General features: G+C 44.9%; 1 protein-coding gene across 4 annotated transcripts in view; it reads right to left on the minus strand.

The window, feature by feature from the left end:
- Positions 1-10: 10 nt before the first annotated feature.
- Positions 11-24911, minus strand: part of TET3 (tet methylcytosine dioxygenase 3) — an 83886-nt gene continuing 58985 nt past the window's right edge. For all 4 annotated transcript variants that reach the window (XM_075273011.1, XM_075273013.1, XM_075273012.1 and 1 more), the window contains 7 exons: positions 24718-24811; positions 20072-20280; positions 19122-19272; positions 18169-18258; positions 4940-5077; positions 3521-3857; positions 11-1846 (listed from right to left, as the gene is read on the minus strand). In XM_075273011.1, coding sequence (XP_075129112.1) covers positions 186-1846; positions 3521-3857; positions 4940-5077; positions 18169-18258; positions 19122-19272; positions 20072-20280; positions 24718-24811 — 2680 coding nt within the window. In that variant the 3' untranslated portion in view covers positions 11-185. The remainder of the gene's footprint in view (positions 1847-3520; positions 3858-4939; positions 5078-18168; positions 18259-19121; positions 19273-20071; positions 20281-24717; positions 24812-24911) is intronic.

A 24911-nucleotide genomic window follows, 5' to 3' on the forward strand; every position in this document is an offset into this window, starting at 1 on the left:
AGATTAATTGAAAAAAAAAAAAAAAATACAGTAATAGTTCTCTTGCGGATCATGTCCTGGGAGATGTGTACAGATAAAGGATCCCCCTGTGGTACACAGGAGAACGAAAGCACCAAAAATAGCACCATATATTAGTGCTGTCGAATAGCTGAGGTACAATGGCCACAATGGTAGCTGTTTTAATCTCATATCCAGCGACTGTATGGTCCCGTAACCTTGGTATAGGCATAGGAAGATGAAGTGGTAAAAGAGTTTGTCAGAGTAGGAGCTGCTTGTCGAGTTGGAATACTGTCCTTCTTTTCGACAGGTGGGGTCTCTGTAGTAGCAGCACCACCCCACTTTTTCTTTTTGCCAAAGCTTTTGACTTCCTGTTTGATCCCCAGTCTAGCAGCTTCTTCCTGCCTCAATCGTGCTCTTTCGGCCAATTGCTTCATTTTGGCTTCCCATAGTGCCAGTCCGTGGTTGGGCTGATTTAAGTTCTTGTGTTGATAGAAGACCAAGGAAATACGGGTTGGATGACAGCGATTGGGCTTCTTGAGAGGTGTAGTGGCATGCAGCTCTCTCCGCGCACACTCTATCAGGATGGAGCCATGGCCCGGTGCTACAGCAACTCCTCCGATATTTTCATCAAGGAAATTGTGTTCACTGTCAGACCAGACTTCTTCCTCATCCTCTTCTTTTTTCACTGGGGTATCATCCATATTATCATCTAGACTATATGGATCCCAGGTATCTGATTTCAAGGGGGTTGTCGGAGTGGCTGGAGAAGCAAACATATTCCATGACTTTTCCTGCATACTGGCACTAGGTGTCACACTGCACCTATCATTACCAGCAACTGAATTCCAGAGCTTTTCTTGGAACATTTGGGTCTCCTTCATGGAACGCCCTCCCATCCAGTTCTTCGCCTGAGAGTTTGGAGAACCTTCATTGAGCTTGCATGAGCTCCAGACCTTCCCTGGAGTGTTAGAATCACGCTGACCACTCTGGGTATCCATCCCATATACACCCCATTGCTTGTTTGATCCGTGTATGTTCTTCATACCCATGCCATTTGATTGGACACCATAATAATCTACCTTATCTACACCATTTGCTAAGCCGCTTTTCTCATTGTTCATAAACAAATTTTGAGGACCTTCTGAATTCGTCCTTTCAGAAGGAGGCAATGCCCCATTTGCCTTATAGGCCTGATCATTTTTCGGCAAGGAAAGATTCAAAGCCGGGCTTTGAGAAAGGGAATGGACACTAGGGGATCTCTGGAATGGATCGTGCAAAAAGTCATTCACAGGTTCCTTCTTAATGACTTTGTTAAAACAAGAAGGATAAGGAGTGTTATCCATTGGAGCAGGTGTAGTCCGGTGGGGGGTATTTGCTGACCTTTGACTGGTTGCATCATGGAGGTTGTACTGCTGTGCCACGTCTCCGGACCGCCCATAATTTTGCTCAGATGATTCATTTCCATAGCCATGGTTCACACTCTCAACTGCTGGTTGCATTTCAGATTTTTTCTCAAATGTGTTGCTCATCCATCCACCAGTCCTTGCGTCATTAGAACCATAATTCATAAACTGAGAAGGGACCATAGGATTGTTGGGTAAGCCATAATATCCAAAAGGAGGAAGAGCATATTTTGAGTGATAGCCATTTAGAGAAGGCAGGTTAGGTGCTTGTGCATAGAAAGAATGGTAGGAGTAAACACTATTCATGCTGTAGGGATCAGAAGGTCTGCAGCTGCCCAAAACAGAGTAACTCTCCACAACTCCGTTTGAATTAAACTTGTAGTTATTGTAGTGATTTGTAGGCTCCACTTTTATACAAGGCTTTACCTGTTGTTGTGGTGGACCTGTGGATGACGGAAGTAAGGAGGAGTTAGTAATAACAAACTGAATAGAAATAAATTGTATAATATAGTTTATCCATATAGTCTGCAGCCTACGGGATAATACACACAGCAGTGTTACAGCTCCATACAAGCTATGAAATGTACAGTCTTCATATAGCTCCCATAGACTATGTATGAAGAAGGAAACCCCATCCATAGAGTCTATGGGACCATATTGTATCTCCAATTGTACAGAGTTCTTTTTTTATGTCTTACTCATACAAAATGCACCTTAAAAAAATATATATAGCTTGCTCCATCATATGCCCCATTACAGAGATATCCTGCCCTGGAAGACACATCAAATCGGAGTATGGAGTATTATAATATAGGTGGATTGGGTAGCCATCCGGGGCTCCCGGGATGCCCAGAGCTGCCCAAAGCACAAAACAATATTCAGCACTGCACCAACAGAGGACATGTGTAAGGTAGGTGCACGATTTTATGTCCGTGTGTCCGTGTGCTCTTGCCCTATAATTGTGCACTTCACAGCATAGCACTAATACCCTAATCTTGCCCCTATGGGCACTGCAGAGAGCACAGTGCAACTTCTCTTATCCCGCACATATTGGCACAGCACAGTACTACTACCCTTATCCTTTACATATGGGCACAGCATGACTACTACTGTAATCCTGTACATGTGGTCTCCATATACAACTACACTAATCCTACACATGTGAGCGCTGCTGAGTGCACAGTGCAACTACTCTTATCCCGCACTTATTGGCACAGCACAGGACTACTACCCTTATCCTGCATATAAGATAAGATAAGATATGGACAGTGCACAGTACTATGACTGTAATCCTGCATGTATGGGCACAACACAATACTACTATCCTAATCCTTTACATATGGGCACAGCGCATGACTACTACTCTAATCTTGCACATATGGGCACAACACAGTACAACTAACTTTATCTTTACATATGAACACAGCACAGTATCACAACTCTAAGTGGGTGTTCACACTTGCGCCTGCTGTCCACCCACCGTGATTCCATTGAAATTGCAGAAAAACAGATTAGGGATGCTTGCATATGGTCAGTTTAAAAACCTATTCATTTCAATGGGTTTTTAAAGCGATCTGCCGGTGTCCGTATGCAGCTTCTCCACCATGAAACCGCTTTTACCCCACAGACACAAAGTCCTGCTTGTATACCTTTGAGTCCGTGCAAGAAACGGCGGTTTCACGGCGGATTGCTTTAAAAAAACCATTGAAATGAATCGGTTTTTAAACTGACCGTATGCAAGCATCCCCAATCTGTTTTTCTGCAATTTCAGCAGAATCATTATTTGGTGCTGAATTTTCAGCGCTAAAAAAAAGCCTCCCAATGATTTCAATGGGTACTGCTAGCTTTTTTTTCCCACTAGCGGAATTTTCATATGGCATATAGGCATATATATCTGTATACTAATACACTATACGTAGAAAGAAAAATACCACTGAAGTTGTGGTCAGAGAAGTCAAGTAGTTCCCTTAATCCAGCCAGCCCTGCCATGGCCATTTCAATCAGTTGCATAGAGGGGGCGCAGAGAGGCAACCTTCCCCCCAAATCTGATACTGATGACTTATCATAAGAATAGGTCACTATTAAAGTCCTGGACCTTTCCCTCAGTTATTACCCACCTGGATTCTGCTGGTTTGCTGTTGGTTCGGTTGGCTCCTGCTTGGTTTTATCTGGGGTGGTAAGTTTTTCCTTCAGAAGCTTTTTCTTCTCAGCCGCTGCCTTCTTGGCGTCCAGTTGCCTCTGCCTGCAGGACTTGGCAGGTTCAGAAAGCTTGCGGACTTCTCGAGGAAAAGATGACAGCACCTGTATTCCCCCTTTCCTGATCTTTTCATGTTGGCCTTCCTCGCTCCCAAACTCATCCGTCGTGTCGACTTTGTAAAGCGGCAGCACATGGAGTTGCTCATCTTCAGCAATCTTACCAACCATCCTGTTGTCCTCCTTCGTCAGGGTGCAAACCTAAATACCATAAAGAGTTAGTTATTTCTGTAAAATATTGTTATGGATATTCGTTGTCATAAATTGGCTGCTTAAGGGGCTCAGTAGTTGTCTACAGGACTAAATGGTCACTTGTGGTCGCGCAATATAATATCACATTGTTGTGCAACTACCGTATAGTTTACCTAATAACAGTGAATATGGTCAAATAGTGACCTGAAAGCTGTTGCAATACAATATCAGAAGATATCCATCCCTGCTGGATTGTTGCGTGAGCACATTCGCTATTGTTAGTTGCGACCAGCAGTGTGACGTTTTTCATCTGGCCACCTTATAACAACAAATTGATAGGCAGATAAAATATTCATTTTTCTGATGTAGAGCTACAAATCCCCAGAAATACCAAAGCAAGGCTCTAGCCGCCAATAGGGGGAGCTACGGAGGTCACTGTATAGTCTTTTTTTTTTTTATTACTATTTTATTGCTTTATATTATTGAGGTCTTTGTCTATAGCAAAAAAGGTGATCTAGTAGGGGCTATAGGAAGCCATTGTGAAACCCAGTTGCAAATATAATAACAAAGTAGCAGGCAGCCCCAAAGTTATCACTTAAAGGGGCATTTCAAATGCAACAAGTTACTCCCAATCCTTTGTATAGTAGGTAACCTAGTGATTATTGGAGGTCTAACCACTGGGAATCCCATCGATCACCAGATTGAGACGTGACAAATGGAACGGCTGATCGGACTGTACGCCATTCTATTCATTTCAATGGGACTACTGGATATAGCCAAAACACAGCACTCGGCTATCCCTAGCAGTCCCAGTAAAGGGAGCGACATGCACTTTCCTATCAGCGGCTCCATAAAACTCTGTGGAAAATATCCTGCTTCTCGTCATCAGTGGACCTTGCCGATCAGCAAGTTATTAGGGGATAATTTACCGTGATTGGAATACCCTTTTAACTCTATCTAAAGGATCTGGTGCTCTGTATCAGAAAAATTGAAATATTTTTAGAAAATCCAAACAGTTCATAGATTGGTAAATGTAAGGTTTTTGACTGTAAATTCCCACTGATGCCAACAAGACCCTCTTGTGAACTTACCACTGTGCAGCCATTGTAGAGATTGTGCTGGTCTTTGTGAGCATGGGCACAGAAATCCATACATGCTGTAATACCAGAGAATGGACGTCCCTCTTCCAACCCAAGCCTGCAATCTATTGCTATTTCCTCATTGTTAACCTAATTAGGAAAGAAGGATAATGAGTCAATATTACTATTGTTTATTTATATAGCACCATTAATTCCATAGTACTTTACATTATTATATTAACTCTATCTTGCTTTACATCATTATATTACTTCCATGGTGCTGTACATTATTATATGAATTCCATAGTGCTGTACATTATTATATTAATTCTATAGTGCTTTGTACATTATATTAATTCCATGGTGCTTTACATTATTATATTAATTCCATGGTGCTGTACATTATTATATGAATTCCATAGTGCTGTACATTATTATATTAATTCTATAGTGCTTTGTACATTATATTAATTCCATGGTGCTTTACATTATTATATTAATTCCATGGTGCTGTACATTATTATATTAATTCCATAGTGCTGTACATTATTATATTAATTCTATAGTGCTTTGTACATTATATTAATTCCATGGTGCTTTACATTATTATATTAATTCCATGGTGCTGTACATTATTATAGTAATTCCATGGTGCTTTACATTTGAGGGTTTACGTACGGTACACAAGATATACAAACAATATAATACTAACGATTGCTACTTTCAGCTGTTTGCGCAAATCCACACACAGTTGAAAGCTGTCAGTTCAGGCCGCGGTCCGCGTGACCGCAGCCTACAGTGATTGCAGAGTGTAATCCCTGCCTTGACGCAGGGGTGACTATGTAGGCCATCGGCGCCAGCAGTCTGAAGGGGTAGGAGTGCACACGGCAGCCCGTCATGGGTAAGTATAATACTGTGTATGTGGTGGTGTCGGGGCGTACTGAGAAGCACATAATACTGAGTGTGTGTGGGGGGAGGGTGTACCGAGGAGCATATAGTAATGTGGCGGGCTGCTGTGGAGCATATAATACTGTGGGTTGGGGGCTACTATGGAGCATATAATGTATTTGGAGACGGTTGTGTGAGGAGCGGAGTAGGAGGTTTTTGGAGGATCTGAGGTTACGTGTGGGGAGGTAGTGGGAGATTAGGTTGGAGATATATGGAGGAGACAGGTTGTGGATTTAGCGAGCAGCGCAGTTTAAGGTGGACTGGAGGGGGGCAAGAGTATTCGTCGGGAAGCCATGGTGTTCTCTGTGAATCCATCTGGGTTTGTTTTTTTTTTGCTATAAATCAGGTTATTGAACACATGTCACAAATAATATACAACGTTATATAGAAGATACAAATTGGGAGTTTTCAGTAGTTGATACCTTTTAATGGCTTATATGATACAAAAATATAATTTTTCCTTAAACAATATTATATAGACCAGGGGTAGGCAACCTTTTTTGTTCGATGTGCTGATTTAAATAAAAAAAATCACAGATGAGGTACTTGGAGTGCTGGTCAGTAATTGTAAGGCTGACAACCCCTATACTAAAGTCATATACCACAAACATAACACAGAAATGCTGCCACCAGATGCTTCAGGACGCATGCGTTTTCTGCTATTTCCTGGGACGCACCTGTACCTTTCCATTAGAAGCAATGAATGTCCATTTACATTCACAATTAGTGATGAATGTATGTGTCCAGGAGCACCGTGTGGTAGCAGCATTATGGTGGAAACATATTACGTATCTGGATGCAAAAATATACCTTTATACAGAATAATGTCCCATAACGGTGCCTGCACACAGTATTATGTCCCATAGTGGCCCCTGTACACAGTATTATGTCCCATAGTGGCCCCTGTACACAGTATTATGTCCCATAGTGGCCCCTGTACACAGTATTATGTCCCATAGTGGCCCCTGTACACAGTATTATGTCCCATAGTGGCCCCTGTACACAGTATTATGTCCCATAGTGGCCCCTGCACACAGTATTATGTCCCATAGTGGCCCCTGTACACAGTATTATGCCCCATAGTGGCTCCTGCACACAGTATTATCCCCCATAGTGGCCCCTGCACACACTATTATGTCCCATAGTGGCCCCTGTACACAGTATTATGCCTCATAGTGGCCCCTGCACACAGAATTATGCCCCATAGTGGCCCCTGCACACAGTATTATGTCCCATAGTGGCCCCTGCACACAGTATTATGCCCCATAGTGGCCCCTACACACAGTATTATGCCCCATAGTGGCCCCTGCATACACTATTATGTCCCATAGTGGCCCCTGCCCAAAGCATTATGCCCCTGCACACAGTATTATGCCTCATAGTGGCCCCTGCACACAGTATAATGCCCCATAGTGGCCCTTGCACACAGTATTAGGCCTACATAGTGACCCCTGTACACAGTATTATGCCCCATAGTGGCCCCTGCACACAGTATTAAGTCCCATAGTGGCCCCTGCCCAAAGTATTATGCCTCATACTGGCCCCTGCACTCAGTATTATGTCCCATAGTGGCCCCTGCACACAGTATTATGCCCCATAGTGGCCCTTGCACACAGTATTATGCCCCATAGTGGCCCCTGCTCACAGTATAATGTCCCATAGTGGCCCTTGCACACAATATTATGCCCCATAGTGGCCCTTGCACACAGTATTATGTCCCATAGTGGCCCCTGTACACAGTATTATGTCCCATAGTGGCCCCTGTACACAGTATTATGTCCCATAGTGGCCCCTGTACACAGTATTATGTCCCATAGTGGCCCCTGTACACAGTATTATGTCCCATAGTGGCCCCTGTACACAGTATTATGTCCCATAGTGGCCCCTGTACACAGTATTATGTCCCATAGTGGCCCCTGTACACAGTATTATGTCCCATAGTGGCCCCAGCACACAGTATTATGTCCCATAGTGGCCCCTGCACACAGTATTATGTCCCATAGTGGCCCCTATACACAGTATTATGTCCCATAGTGGCCCCTGCACACAGTATTATGTCCCATAGTGGCCCCTGCACACAATATTATGTCCCATAGTGGCTCCTGCACACAGTATTATCCCCCATAGTGGCCCCTGCACACACTATGTCCCATAGTGGCCCCTGTACACAGTATTATGCCCCATAGTGGCCCCTGTACACAGTATTATGTCCCATAGCCGCCCCTGTACACAGCATTATGCCCCATAGTGGCCCCTACACACAGTATTATGCCCCATAGTGGCCCCTGCATACACTATTATGTCCCATAGTGGCCCCTGCCCAAAGTATTATGCCTCATAGTGGCCCCTGCATAAGGTATTATGCCCCATAGTGGCCCCTGTACACAGTATTATGCCTCATAGTGGCCCCTGCGCACAGAATTATGCCCCATAGTGGCCCCTGCACACACAGTATTATGCCCCATAGTGGCCCCTGTACGCAGTATTATGCCTCATAGTGGCCCCTGCACACAGAATTATGCCCCATAGTGGCCCCTGCACACACAGTATTATGTCCCATAGTGGCCCCTACACACAGTATTATGTCCCACAGTGGCCCCTGTACACAGTATTATGCCCCATAGTGGCCCCTACACACAGTATTATGCCCCATAGTGGCCCCTGCATTCACTATTATGTCCCATAGTGGCCCCTGCCCAAAGCATTATGCCCCTGCACACAGTATTATGCCTCATAGTGGCTTCTGCACACAGTATAATGCCCCATAGTGGCCCCTGCACACAGTATTAAGTCCCATAGTGGCCCCTGCCCAAAGTATTATGCCTCATAGTGGCCCCTGCACACAGTATTATGCCTCATAGTGGCCCCTGCAAACAGTATTATGTCCCATAGTGGCCCCTGCACACAGTATTATGCCTCATAGTGGCCCTTGCACACAGTATTATGCCCCATAGTGGCCCCTGCTCACAGTATTATGTCCCATAGTGGCCCTTGCACACAATATTATGCCCCATAGTGGCCCCTGCTCAAAGTATTATGTCCCATAGTGGCCCTTGCACACAATATTATGCCCCATAGTGGCCCCTGCATACAATATTATGCCCCATAGGGGCCCCTGCCCAAAGTATTATGCCTCATAGTGGCCCCTTCATACAACTATTATGCCCCAAAGTGGCCCCTGCCCAAAGTATTATGCCTCATAGTGGCCCCTGCACACAGTATTATGTCCCATAGTGGCCCTTGCACACAGTATTATGCCTCATAGTGGCCCCTTCACACAGTATTATGCCTCATAGTGGCCCCTGCACACAGTATTATGCCCCATAGTGGTCCCTGCACACAGTATTATGCCTCATAGCGGCCCCTGCACACAGTATTATGCCTTATAGTGGCCCCTGCACACAGTATTATGTCCCATAGTGGCCCTTGCACACAATATTATGCCCCATAGTGGCCCCTGCATACAATATTATGCCCCATAGGGGCCCCTGCCCAAAGTATTATGCCTCATAGTGGCCCCTTCATACAACTATTATGCCCCAAAGTGGCCCCTGCCCAAAGTATTATGCCTCATAGTGGCCCCTGCACACAGTATTATGTCCCATAGTGGCCCCTGCACACAGTATTATGCCTCATAGTGGCCCCTTCACACAGTATTATGCCTCATAGTGGCCCCTGCACACAGTATTATGCCCCATAGTGGCCCCTGCTCACAGTATTATGTCCCATAGTGGCCCTTGCACACAATATTATGCCCCATAGTGGCCCCTGCATACAATATTATGCCCCATAGTGGCCCCTGCATACACTATTATGCCCCATAGTGGCCCCTGCCCAAAGTATTATGCCCCTGCACACAGTATTATGCCTCATAGTGGCCCCTGCACACAGTATTATGCCTCATAGTGGCCCCTGCATAAAGTATTATGCCCCATAGTGGCCCCTGCACACAGTATTATGCCTCAAAGTGTCCCCTGCATACAGTATTATGCCCCATAGTGGCCCCTGCACACAGTATTAGGCCTACATAGTGGCCCCTGCACACAGTATTATGCCCCATAGTGGCCCCTGCCCAAAGTATTATGCCTCATAGTGGCCCCTGCACACAGTATTATGTCCCATAGTGGCCCCTGCACACAGTATTATGCCTCATAGTGGCCCCTGCACACAGTATTATGCCTTATAGTGGCCCCTGCACACAGTATTATGTCCCATAGTGGCCCTTGCACACAATATTATGCCCCATAGTGGCCCCTGCATACAATATTATGCCCCATAGGGGCCCCTGCCCAAAGTATTATGCCTCATAGTGGCCCCTTCATACAACTATTATGCCCCAAAGTGGCCCCTGCCCAAAGTATTATGCCTCATAGTGGCCCCTGCACACAGTATTATGTCCCATAGTGGCCCCTGCACACAGTATTATGCCTCATAGTGGCCCCTGCACACAGTATTATGCCTCATAGTGGCCCCTTCACACAGTATTATGCCTCATAGTGGCCCCTGCACACAGTATTATGCCCCATAGTGGTCCCTGCACACAGTATTATGCCTCATAGCGGCCCCTGCACACAGTATTATGCCCCATAGTGGCCCCTGCATACACTATTATGCCCCATAGTGGCCCCTGCCCAAAGTATTTTGCCCATGCACACAGTATTTTGCCTCATAGTGGCCCCTGCACACAGTATTATGCCTCATAGTGGCCCCTGCATAAAGTATTATGCCCCATAGTGGCCCCTGCACACAGTATTATGCCTCAAAGTGTCCCCTGCATACAGTATTATGCCCCATAGTGGCCCCTGCACACAGTATTAGGCCTACATAGTGGCCCCTACACACAATATTATGCCTTATAGTGACCCCTGTACACAGTATTATGCCCCATAGTGGCCCCTGCACACAGTATTATGCCTCATAGTGGCCCCTGCACACAGTATTATGTCCCATAGTGGCCCTTTCACACAGTATTATGCCCCATAGCCTCCTGTGTACACAGTATTATGCCCCATAGTGGCCCCTGCACACAGTATTATGCCCCATAGTGGCCCCTGCACACAGTATTATGCCCCATAGTGGCCCCTGCACACAGTATTATGTCCCATAGTGGCCCCTGCATACAATATTATGCCCCATAGTGGCCCCTGCCCAAAGTATTATGCCTCATAGTGGCCCCTGCACACAGTATTATGTCCCATAGTGGCCCCTGCACACAGTATTATGCCTCATAGTGGCCTCTTCACACAGTATTATGCCTCATAGTGGCCCCTGCACACAGCATTATGCCTCATAGTGGCCCCTGCACACAGTATTATGCCTCATAGTGGCCCCTGCATACAGTATTATGCCCCATAGTGGCCCTTGCACACAGTATTATGCCCCATAGTGGCCCCTGCATACACTATTATGCCCTATAGTGGCCCCTGCCCAAAGTATTATGCTTCATAGTGGCCCCTGCACACAGTATTATGCCCCATAGTGGTCCCTGCTCACAGTATTATGTCCCATAGTGGCCCCTACACACAGTATTATGTCCCACAGTGGCCCCTGTACACAGTATTATGCCCCATAGTGGCCCCTACACACAGTATTATGCCCCATAGTGGCCCCTGCATACACTATTATGTCCCATAGTGGCCCCTGCCCAAAGCATTATGCCCCTGCACACAGTATTATGCCTCATAGTGGCTTCTGCACACAGTATAATGCCCCATAGTGGCCCCTGCACACAGTATTAAGTCCCATAGTGGCCCCTGCCCAAAGTATTATGCCTCATAGTGGCCCCTGCACTCAGTATTATGCCTCATAGTGGCCCCTGCAAACAGTATTATGTCCCATAGTGGCCCCTGCACACAGTATTATGCCCCATAGTGGCCCTTGCACACAGTATTATGCCCCATAGTGGCCCCTGCTCACAGTATTATGTCCCATAGTGGCCCTTGCACACAATATTATGCCCCATAGTGGCCCCTGCTCACAGTATTATGTCCCATAGTGGCCCTTGCACACAATATTATGCCCCATAGTGGCCCCTGCACACAGTATTATGCCCCATAGTGGCCCCTGCCCAAAGTATTATGCCTCATAGTGGCCCCTGCACACAGTATTATGTCCCATAGTGGCCCTTGCACACAGTATTATGCCCCATAGCCTCCTGTGTACACAGTATTATGCCCCATAGTGGCCCCTGCACACAGTATTATGCCCCATAGTGGCCCCTGCATACAATATTATGCCCCATAGTGGCCCCTGCCCAAAGTATTATGCCTCATAGTGGCCCCTGCATACAACTTTTGTGGCCCCTGCCCAAAGTATTATGCCTCATAGTGGCCCCTGCACACAGTATTATGCCTCATAGTGGCCCCTGCACACAGTATTATGCCTTATAGTGGCCCCTGCACACAGTATTATGTCCCATAGTGGCCCTTGCACACAATATTATGCCCCATAGTGGCCCCTGCATACAATATTATGCCCCATAGGGGCCCCTGCCCAAAGTATTATGCCTCATAGTGGCCCCTGCACACAGTATTATGTCCCATAGTGGCCCCTGCACACAGTATTATGCCTCATAGTGGCCCCTTCACACAGTATTATGCCTCATAGTGGCCCCTGCACACAGTATTATGCCCCATAGTGGTCCCTGCACACAGTATTATGCCTCATAGCGGCCCCTGCACACAGTATTATGCCCCATAGTGGCCCCTGCATACACTATTATGCCCCATAGTGGCCCCTGCCCAAAGTATTATGCCCATGCACACAGTATTTTGCCTCATAGTGGCCCCTGCACACAGTATTATGCCTCAAAGTGTCCCCTGCATACAGTATTATGCCCCATAGTGGCCCCTGCACACAGTATTAGGCCTACATAGTGGCCCCTACACACAATATTATGCCTCATAGTGACCCCTGTACACAGTATTATGCCCCATAGTGGCCCCTGCACACAGTATTATACCCCATAGTGGCCCTTTCACACAGTATTATGCCCCATAGCCTCCTGTGTACACAGTATTATGCCCCATAGTGGCCCCTGCACACAGTATTATGCCCCATAGTGGCCCCTGCACACAGTATTATGCCCCATAGTGGCCCCTGCACACAGTATTATGTCCCATAGTGGCCCCTGCATACAATATTATGCCCCATAGTGGCCCCTGCCCAAAGTATTATGCCTCATAGTGGCCCCTGCACACAGTATTATGTCCCATAGTGGCCCCTGCATACAATATTATGCCCCATAGTGGCCCCTGCCCAAAGTATTATGCCTCATAGTGGCCCCTGCACACAGTATTATGTCCCATAGTGGCCCCTGCACACAGTATTATGCCTCATAGTGGCCTCTTCACACAGTATTATGCCTCATAGTGGCCCCTACACACAGCATTATGCCTCATAGTGGCCCCTGCACACAGCATTATGCCTCATAGTGGCCCCTACATACAGTGTTATGCCCCATAGTGGCCCCTGCACACAGTATTATGCCTCATAGTGGCCCCTGCATACAGTATTATGCCCCATAGTGGCCCTTGCACACAGTATTATGCCCCATAGTGGCCCTTGCACACAGTATTATGCCCCATAGTGGCCCCTGCACACAGTATTATGCCTCATAGTGGCCCCTGCATACAGTATTATGCCCCATAGTGGCCCTTGCACACAGTATTATGCCCTATAGTGGCCCCTGCCCAAAGTATTATGCCTCATAGTGGCCCCTGCATACAACTTTTGTGGCCCCTGCCCAAAGTATTATGCCTCATAGTGGCCCCTGCACACAGTATTATGTCCCATAGTGCCCCCTGCACACAGTATTATGCCTCATAGTGGCCCCTGCACACAGTATTATGCCTTATAGTGGCCCCTGCACACAGTATTATGTCCCATAGTGGCCCTTGCACACAATATTATGCCCCATAGTGGCCCCTGCATACAATATTATGCCCCATAGGGGCCCCTGCCCAAAGTATTATGCCTCATAGTGGCCCCTTCATACAACTATTATGCCCCAAAGTGGCCCCTGCCCAAAGTATAATGCCTCATAGTGGCCCCTTCACACAGTATTATGCCTCATAGTGGCCCCTGCACACAGTATTATGCCCCATAGTGGTCCCTGCACACAGTATTATGCCTCATAGCGGCCCCTGCACACAGTATTATGCCCCATAGTGGCCCCTGCATACACTATTATGCCCCATAGTGGCCCCTGCCCAAAGTATTATGCCCATGCACACAGTATTTTGCCTCATAGTGGCCCCTGCACACAGTATTATGCCTCAAAGTGTCCCCTGCATACAGTATTATGCCCCATAGTGGCCCCTGCACACAGTATTAGGCCTACATAGTGGCCCCTACACACAATATTATGCCTCATAGTGACCCCTGTACACAGTATTATGCCTCATAGTGGCCCCTGCACACAGTATTATGTCCCATAGTGGCCCTTTCACACAGTATTATGCCCCATAGCCTCCTGTGTACACAGTATTATGCCCCATAGTGGCCCCTGCACACAGTATTATGCCCCATAGTGGCCCCTGCACACAGTATTATGCCCCATAGTGGCCCCTGCACACAGTATTATGTCCCATAGTGGCCCCTGCATACAATATTATGCCCCATAGTGGCCCCTGCCCAAAGTATTATGCCTCATAGTGGCCCCTGCACACAGTATTATGTCCCATAGTGGCCCCTGCACACAGTATTATGCCTCATAGTGGCCTCTTCACACAGTATTATGCCTCATAGTGGCCCCTGCACACAGCATTATGCCTCATAGTGGCCCCTGCACACAGCATTATGCCTCATAGTGGCCCCTACATACAGTGTTATGCCCCATAGTGGCCCCTGCACACAGTGTTATGCCTCATAGTGGCCCCTGCATACAGTATTATGCCCTATAGTGGCCCTTGCACACAGTATTATGCCCCATAGTGGCCCTTGCACACAGTATTATGCCCCATAGTGGCCCCTGCACACAGTATTATGCCTCATAGTGGCCCCTGCATACAGTATTATGCCCCATAGTGGCCCTTGCACACAGTATTATGCCCTATAGTGGCCCCTGCCCAAAGTATTATGCTTCATAGTGGCCCCTGCACACAGTATTATGCCCCATAGTGGTCCCTGCACACAGTATTAGGCCTACATAGTGGCCCCTACACACAATATTATAGTCAATATACACAAAAAACTAGGGCAAAAAGGGGCAGAACTATATGAATATTTCTACTGTGCCTGAATCAGGCAAACTGCCATAAACATCTCAAAAATTGTGAAAAAATGTTGTACTTTATTAAATTTAACACATTAAAAATACACAATAATAAATGTACAGGGGATAGTACAAACCATATAATACATGGAGGTTAAGTTGTAATACTGCATCAAAAGGCTGTAGGTATAACTCTTGTTACATATATATATTTATCAGATGTCATGGTATAACTGTGCGTCTGAACAGCACTTCATTAGTTTAAACGTGGTTTACATAGAGTATATACACATAAATAGAATTAAGGTCGTGCAGGGTTACATTTACCTATAAGTAGACCTCCATGTACATGAACGCACCCCGACGCGCGTTTCGCCACTACCGTGGCTTCGTCAGGGGGAAATTATTATGCCTCATAGTGACCCCTGTACACAGTATTATGCCCCAGAGTGGACCCTGCACACAGTATTATGCCCCATAGTGGCCCCTGCCCAAAGTATTATGCCTCATAGTGGCCCCTGCACACAGTATTATGCCCCATAGTGGCCCCTGCCCAAAGTATTATGCCTCATAGTGGCCCCTGCACACAGTATTAGGCCCCATACTGGCCCCTGCATACAACTATTATGCCTCATAGTGGCCCCTGCACACAGTATTATGCCCCATAGTGGCCCTTGCACACAGTAATATGTCCTATAGCCGCCTCTGCACACAGTATTATGTCTCATATCCGTCCCTATACACAGTATTATGTTCCATAGTGGCCCCTACCACCAGCAACTGTTAAAAAAAAAAAAAAAATCTTGGAGGTTGAAAACTTCTTTAATTAAATGTATAAATAAATCCCATTGAATATTTTATTTTCTCCGTATTTTCACACTGCTATGTACAATACAAATATAACAACAATGTACACGATAAATATAATAACATACAATACAATTATAACAACATAAAGAAAATACAAGTTGTCTCACAAAAACATACAGCTACAGAGGTATAAACATAGAAAAGTTAAGATAAAAAGTTCTTTATTTGGTTGCTAACTTTCAACAAACTTTGTGTAACTGAACAGTACAAGCAACTATGTGAAATTTTATCCTGTTCTTAGGAGGAGGTCTCCCACTATTTACAAAAATGAGAATTTCGAATATATTTGTCTCTGGATGGTCTGCAGGTCACAAGAGTTAGATTACAGAACATGACTGATGTTACAGGCGCTATCACAACCAAAGTACTTAGTGCACATCTCTACAGATAAGTACTTCTCTATATATGTCCTGCATGGTCCTATGGCTGTTTCTGAGGTTTTAATGCACACATCCAAACATGCAGGCCAAGGCACTTCCTAGCGGTCGTCTTATTCTCCGTTCTGTTTTGACGAACATAGAGCAGGTCTTATCCTGCTCTGTTATTGGAACAGAATGAATCGGAAGCCCTCATAGAGGTGAGAGCATTACATGAAAGAGACTCAGATGTCACTCTGTGTGTCAGGGAGTGCAATAAGCTGTAAAATCGGTCACATCTTGGACATTGGACATTTCCCGTTAGTGAGCAATTCCTTCTTTCAGCTGTATGTGCAGCTGAAAGCTGTCAGTGTAGGCCGTGGTCTGCGCAATCGCAGCCTACATTGACTGCAGAGTGTGATCTCTGCCCCGACGTAGGCGCGATGACGTAAGTCAACAGCACCCACAGCCAAAAGGAGGAGGACGCCCGGCGGCTCTTCATGGGACTTCAGGTAAGTATAAGTGTGTGTGTGTTACTGTGCAGCATTTGATACTGTGTGGTGAGGGGGGCTACTGTGCAGCATTTAATACTGCGGAGAATATAATACTGTGTGGAGGGCCACTGCAGAGCATATAATACTGTGTGAGGGCTCTTCACTATTTATATCGCACAGTGTCTGTTTTATACCAGATGTGATATTAGTACAGGTAATAGTAACATTGCACAGTCACTATAACACATATCCTGTGTGATGTAAATAGTGAACATTAATTGTTCAAAAGTACCAAAGGCACAGACTTTACCTTTCGGTACGAGCTCTGTAAAGCCCCATTCACACGACTGTAATTTGTGGGTCCGTAATTGTCTGCAATTATGGATCCACCGAGTATAAGGTTAAATTGCCATGTTTGCACTTTGCAATAATTTAGTGGGTTTTGGGTTGCAGTTTGGGCACTCGATCTCAAAAAGGTTCGCCATCACTGGTATAGCAGCTAGTCTCCCGCCACCAGCTAGGGAGAAATGCAAACTATACATAGAGTTTGCAGAGGGGAAAACTATTACATTTTGCAGAATATCAGTCATATAATGGCCATAAATAGTGCCATTCCCAACCTCTTGGAGGAGTTATTATGGATTGGCTATTATTCCCAGATTATGCCTTTACTTTTCTTTGAAAGCCAGGTATTAATTTATAGGCAGCCAACTTCCACATGGTGCCACTTGGAACAAATTTCCTCTGTTTTATTTGCTTACTATACACACACTGTGCTATCGATTTATACAAACTTTGTTTAAAGGCTAAATACGCTTTTTAAATGCAATATTGGATCTCAAAGGGTTAAATTAAGGATGTGACCTTACACATAATGAAGGGAGATGGCATTTTAGAAGACGTAACTAATCTAAGATAATGTAAAATGTAATAACAAATAAAGTCAGTGATTTGTCTGTTGAAGGACCCTAGAATTCCTGGAAACAGCGGTACAGTCCTGGATTAGGTATTGTTCTGCTGTACTATGTATCCCCCATTGTGTCCGAATGGCGAGAATTTCAAATGTCCTTGAAACTTGGAAGAGCCGGCGCCTTTAGAACATATATTAGTCCAAAATTGTTATGTCCATTTATACATAATGGACACTATTTGTAGGGGAAAACTTACATTTGCTGCTTGAAGAGAAATGTATGCTGTATTACATGAAGGCACTGTGAAGGTTATAATAATGGGGTGACTTACTATCACTTCTAGGGGGCACTAAGACTGGGAGCATTGTGGCTGACAGTAATGGGGGAACTCAACTGGATCAGTCCTGGGGTAATATGACTTCATGTGTAACTCTAAAAGTGGACGTACCTGATTTTGGTATGCCTGTGGAGCAAGCATCTTGTAAACTGGAGCAACCCTAGTGGCCAGATCTTGAAAGTTATCCTTTAGACATTCCTCCTACAAAATAGAAAAAAAACACAGCGCTTTATAAAAACTGTAAAGCACTTAAAGACCTCCCTGGCAAATGACCACTAGAGGCACTCTTGCATTCTTTTTCATAACATGAGTCAGTAGTAGGTTTTGTGCTTTGAATATACAGACCAAACAAATAATAACACGTGTCTGTAAGGGCTCGTTCACATCTGCGCCCGGTCTCTGTTCTGCAGGTTTCCGTTTCCTGCACAAAACAGAGCAGGAGACGGAAACCTACAGGACTCTTTCATACCCATTCATTTGAATGGGTTTGAAAGATGTCCGGCCGTGAGCACCGGTGAGTGTTTTATGCTCTCTGCCGTGAAACTTTTTTTTTTAAAATCGGACACAGAGTCGGACATGCAGTACTCTAAAACGCTCACCACCGCTCACGGCCGGACCCGGTCTGACAGCTTTCCGTCTTCTGCATGCATGCAGAAGACGGAAAGCTCAGAACGGACTCCAAGCGCTAGTGTGAACCTAGCGAAAGGGTCAGTTCACATGGAGGAATTTCAGGGGGATTCCGCCCCTGAATCCAGAGCAGATTCCTCCCAAATCCACCTCCCATTGTTTTCAAAGGGTGGCAGAAATCGCAGCATGGCGCGGAAAAAGGAAGCATCCTGCTCGATCTTGCCGCAGATTCCACCCGCAGGGTCCACGGCTCTATACTCCCTCCTATTGCATTAGCATTCCGTCGCGGCTAGCTATGCGAAAAAGCCGGCGGTGGTAAATGAAGACGAACTTCCTTTTCATTTTCCGCAGTGTGAACTGACCCTAATGCTAACAGTCAGAGCAATGTCTTTTACTATAGAATGGTATAGTATAGTGGATTCATATTGACTGCCTACCTCCTTGGGATTATCGCCTACAAGTCGAAATTTCCTTGGAGTTTTGCTTCGAGCATACTTGCAACCATTGAAGTACATGCTCCATGAACACCCAAAGGAGAAAGAGGCGCCACAGGTGTTGGGATCCTTACCTTGGCACGCACAAGTTCGGCTGAAAAGACATAATTCACATGAGGCCTTGTATTTCCAATGGTTTTTAAAATTATTTTACCATTTTTCCTGGTTTTTCCTATTTTTTACTAGTTCACCTACTATACCAGATTTTCCATATGTACAATGTTACAGGAACATCAATTTTAGATTTAGTTTTGTTCGTTCTGAAGAGAAGCCAGAGTATACTAGATTTAGTTTTGTGTTATATTCATAGTTACACAGCAACAATACCTGGAACATTTTCTTAAAGGAGTTGTTTCATAACTAATGTTATATCAAAGTTCTTGAACCATTAGTATAAAAATTCTCCTTTCAGCAATTTTGCTTCCTTGGCGTTGCTGATAATCTGTGCTGGTGGCTGCCAGCACTAGATAAAATCAGTCTCCTTTCCCCTCTGGCAGCTGACAATATACAGTAGTCCGTTTTACTAGCCTACAGGAGTCTTCTCAGTTATACAGCGATGCTACTGCAGAGACTTGGCTATTAAATTGCCAAACAAGGCGGAAAGCTTTTTCTATTGCTGCTTCTTTGTGAACCAAGTGTCACAATACAGAAACCTGGCTGTGGAAATGGTAACCGAACAAATGTGTCAACAACAGGGTGGACAAGCACATTGCTATACACGTTGAACACTGGGGGGCACCATACTATGCAAGTAAATGGCATACTCTTCAGTGGATCTTCTTTTACAAGCATGGACTGTACATTGCAAATATTGTTTGTGTGATCTATAAAATGAATATATTTAATGGGGGATCATTTAAGGGCCAGGCATTGTTGTCTACCGAAAAACTTACTCATCATTCAGGCCACATCTTCTTGATGTTGGGTTTCCAAATTTGGTGATGGTTTCTGAGACAGTGTCATACAACTTATCACCCAAGGAACGCGGAATTCCCTCCCAAGCCATGATTAATATGATAATGACAGCATTTTCACAATGGTGGCCAGCTCGGTGCCGGACCAAACACAGTAGCTTCTCTTCCTCACTCTGTCGGCGGATGACCTGAAAGGCAGAACATACCAGACTAGTTAGGTATCTGTATTATTCAGACTTAGAAAAATCAGATTAAATGGATTTTCTAGGCAAAAGATATTGATGCCCTATATTTAGGTTAAGACATCAGTATCAGATCGATGGGGGTCTAATAGTTGCCAATCATCTGTTAGTTACTGAAGTTCAGCTCCTATACAAAATAAGCCAGCATGGACACTATAGCGCTATCTGCTGCCAGCACTGTAGCTCCCAAAACAGCTGATCGGCAGAGGTTCTGGGTGTCAGACCCCCACCGATCTGACATTGATGACCTCTCCCAAGGACAGGTGATCAATATAATTTACCTGGAAACCTATTTAACAATAAAGATACCCCCTTGAACCAACACATGACAGAGCTGCCACTTGTTTATAAGAATCCATTAATTGAAATGGTTGAATGTAATACTACATCTTCCCAGTAGTGGGCGCTTCATGGTAAATGAGCAGTTGACTACAACTTTTTTGGCAAAATGAGACGTTTGCCTGGGGTCTCCAGACCTGTTGCCACGGCGGCTTTTAGATTAAAGGGAGGGGGATCTATGATGAGTTAGTTCATAGTTATATAGATGAGGTTGGATGAAGACATTAGTCCATCAAGTCCAACCTATAACCCTACAATCCCTACAGTATTGATCCAAGGGAAGGCAAAAAACCGCATGAGGCTCATGCCAATTGCCCCATTTCAGGGGAAAAAATTCCTTCCTGAGTCCAATCTGGCAGTCAGTATAAAAACCCTTCATCCTACAATATACAGTATTTTTTTCTAGACATTCGTAATTTTAAAGGGTTTACAAATATCTTAAATAAAACCATTACATGAAATGTAATGTTTATGCTGTAGATATTTTTACGCCAATGTATACTACAAGCTTTATCCTCAAGATTTAGAAGCGTCACATATCATTAATATATATGCTGACGGCGACTACTCAGCGCCCGTTCTATAAATAATGTTATAAACATGCTTGTCCTCAGATCACCTCTATCCTACATACGGCTGTCTGCTTCCTGCCAGCGAGAAACAGCATCCTCTATCAGAAAGCTCACGAGGATGAAGGTGGCGCTCAATGTCACTAAGTATACACAGGAGGACGATATCATAGACAGTATAAACATACCTAGATCTCAAGAACTACTGATGGGACTGAAGGCCTATACACGGACATCAATGTGAGTATTCTAATAAGTCACATGGTAAAATGCGACAATGTCTCTGCGATCTGTTAATCTATATCTTAATATTTATCTATATCCAGAGGTGAAGGTACAAGATCCTGATGAACATCTTCACCATATACTTGACATGTGTCATTGGATGCACCAAATCTTTCTGACTTGGGTTGGGCAAGGCTGGGGGGGGGGGGATGAACTAATGCCTCGCGAAATCTCCGCTATCTATAGTTTTCTAATTGCTGTGTATAATTGATCTATCTGACTCCACATTGATATTTTCATTGTATGACGTCTTCTGCTGCCAACACAGTTATGTTATTGGTGAAGGCCTCCAAACTGTGCCCAACAGGTGATGTCAGGGGCTTAAAGCATCTTGAATTTCAACATATCCCATCTTATCCCATTTTTTTTCTGTAGCGTGAGGGGTCTAATGGGCGACTTTTTTATTATCTTAAAGGGATTCTATCTTTAGAATTCCCTTATTTAACTAAGTACACGTCGGAATAGCCTTAAGAAACACTATTCTTTTCTTACCTTTATTATTCTCATCTGCACCGCCGTTCCTGGGAAATTTCTTCTTTCTTCCTTATGTAAATGAGTTTTCAGACAGCAATGGGGGTGTCCCCTGTGCTGTTCGAAAGCTCTTTATCGACGCCTTCATCTTCTTCTCCGGACCGCCTCTTCTCCCACTTCATCTTCATGTCTTCATCCAAAAGCACCGATTGCGCAATGGGAACCGAACGGGAGAGGCCACTGGAAAATGGCCAACAGACATGCGCAGTCGGCGCTTTTCGATGAGGATATGACTGTGACATAGGAGAAGAGACGGTCTGGAGAAGAAGATGTAGACGTCGCTGGAGAGTTTTCGAACAGCACAGGGGACGCCCCCAGTGCTGTCTGAAAACTCATTTACATATGAAAGAAAGAAGATATTTACCAGGACCAGCGGTGCAGATCAGAATAATAAAGGTAAGAGAAGAATAGCCTTTCTTAAAGAGGACCTTTCACCATTTTGCCCACAGGCAGTTCTATATACTGCCGGAAAGCTGACAGTGCGCTGAGTTCAGCGCACTGTCGGCTTTCCCGATGTGGGCCCAGTGTGAAGATCTTACGGTCCCGGTACCGTAGCTCTTCTATGGTCAGAAGGGCGTTTCTGACACTCAGTCAGAGACGTCCTTCTTCACAGCACAGCCAATCGCGCTGTGCTGTGAGAGCCGGGAGGAACGCCCCCTCCCTCCCTGATAATGCTCGTCTATGGACGAGTACTGCGAGCAGATGGAGTTGGCGTTCTTCCCGGCTCTCACAGCACAGCGCGATTGGCTGTGCTGTGAAGAAGGACGTCTCTGACTGAGTGTCAGAAACGCCCTTCTGACCATAGAAGAGCTACGGTACCGGGACCGTAAGATCTTCACACTGGGCCCACATCGGGAAAGCCGACAGTGTGCTGAACTCAGCGCACTGTCAGCTTTCCGGCAGTATATAGAACTGCCTGTGGGCAAAATGGTGAAAGGTCCTCTTTAAGGCTATTCAGACATACAGTCCTATGAAAAAGTTTGGGCACCCCTATTAATCTTAATCATTTTTAGTTCTAAATATTTTGGTATTTGCAACAGCCATTTCAGTTTGATATATCTAATAACTGATGGACACAGTAATATTTCAGGATTGAAATGAGGTTTATTGTACTAACAGAAAATGTGCAATATGCATTAAACCAAAATTTGACCGGTGCAAAAGTATGGACACCTCAACAGAAAAGTGACATTAATATTTAGTAGATCCTCCTTTTGCAAAGATAACAGCCTCTAGTCGCTTCCTGTAGCTTTTAATCAGTTTCTGGATCCTGGATAAAGGTATTTTGGACAAACAATTCAAGTTCAGTTAAGTTAGATGGTCGCCGAGCATGGACAGCCCGCTTCAAATCATCCCACAGATGTTCAATGATATTCAGGTCTGGGGACTGGGATGGCCATTCCAGAACATTGTAATTGTTCCTCTGCATGAATGCCTGAGTTGATTTGGAGCAGTGTTTTGGATCATTGTCTTGCTGAAATATCCATCCCCAGCGTAACTTCATCTTCGTCACTGATTCTTAAACATTATTCTCAAGAATCTGCTGATACTGAGTGGAATCCATGCGACCCTCAACTTTAACAAGATTCCCGGTGCCGGCATTGGCCACACAGCCCCAAAGCATGATGGAACCTCCACCAAATTTTACAGTGGGTAGCATGTGTTTTTCTTGGAATGCTGTTTCTTTTTGGACGCCATGCATAACGCCTTTTTTTTATAACCAAACAACTCAATCTTTGTTTCCAAAATGAAGCTGCCTTGTCCAAATGTGCTTTTTCATACCTCAGGCAACTCTATTTGTGGCGTACGTGCAGAAACGGCTTCTTTCTCATCACTCTCCCATACAGCTTCTCCTTGTGCAAAGTGCGCTGTATTGTTGACTGATGCACAGTGACACCATCTGCAGCAAGATGATGCTGCAGCTCTTTGGAGGTGGTCTGTGGATTGTCCTTGACTGTTCTCACCATTCTTCTTCTCTGCCTTTCTGATATTTTTCTTGGCCTGCCACTTCTGGGCTTAACAAGAACTGTCCCTGTGGTCTTCCATTTCCTTACTATGTTCCTCACAGTGGAAACTGACAGGTTAAATCTCTGAGACAACGTTTTGTATCCTTCCCCTGAACAACTATGTTGAACAATCTTTGTTTTCAGATCATTTGAGAGCGGGCTGTCCATGTTCGGCGACCATCAAACTTAACTGAACTTGAATTGTTTTGTAGAAAGAAATGGTCCAAAATCCCTTCATCCAGGATCCAGGAACTGATTAAAAGCTACAGGAAGCAACTAGAGGCTGTTATCTTTGCAAAAGGAGGATCTACTAAATATTAATGTCACTTTTCTGTTGAGGTGCCCATATTTTTGCACCGGTCAAATTTTGGTTTAATGCATATTGCGCATTTTCTGTTAGTACAATAAACCTCATTTCAATCCTGAAATATTACTGTGTCCATCAGTTATTAGATATATCAAACTGAAATGGCTGTTGCAAACACCAAAATATTTAGAACTAAAAATGATTAAGATTAATAGGGGTGCCCAAACTTTTTCATAGGACTGTATTAAAAAAGGGATTCCAATGATAGAATCCCATTAAACTGAAATTAAAAACTGAGATCTGAATTAAAATAAAAGTTTTTGCCACGTAGGGAATTATGACCTACCCATTTAGCAATAGGGCAACCCCTGGAGCTCTTCCCTTCTTTTCCTGTGTAAATGACTTTTTCGATGCGGATTGCTTTCCCTTTCTCTCCATATCTGCAAACAATAAAAACAATGTAGGTAAATAAAAACTAGATAAGCAAACATAAGAGCCGCATGGGGTTAACAGACAGTCCAACGTTGCCCGTCGTACTCA

This window comes from Leptodactylus fuscus, chromosome 5 (assembly GCF_031893055.1).
Source record: "Leptodactylus fuscus isolate aLepFus1 chromosome 5, aLepFus1.hap2, whole genome shotgun sequence".
NCBI lineage: Eukaryota > Metazoa > Chordata > Amphibia > Anura > Leptodactylidae > Leptodactylus > Leptodactylus fuscus.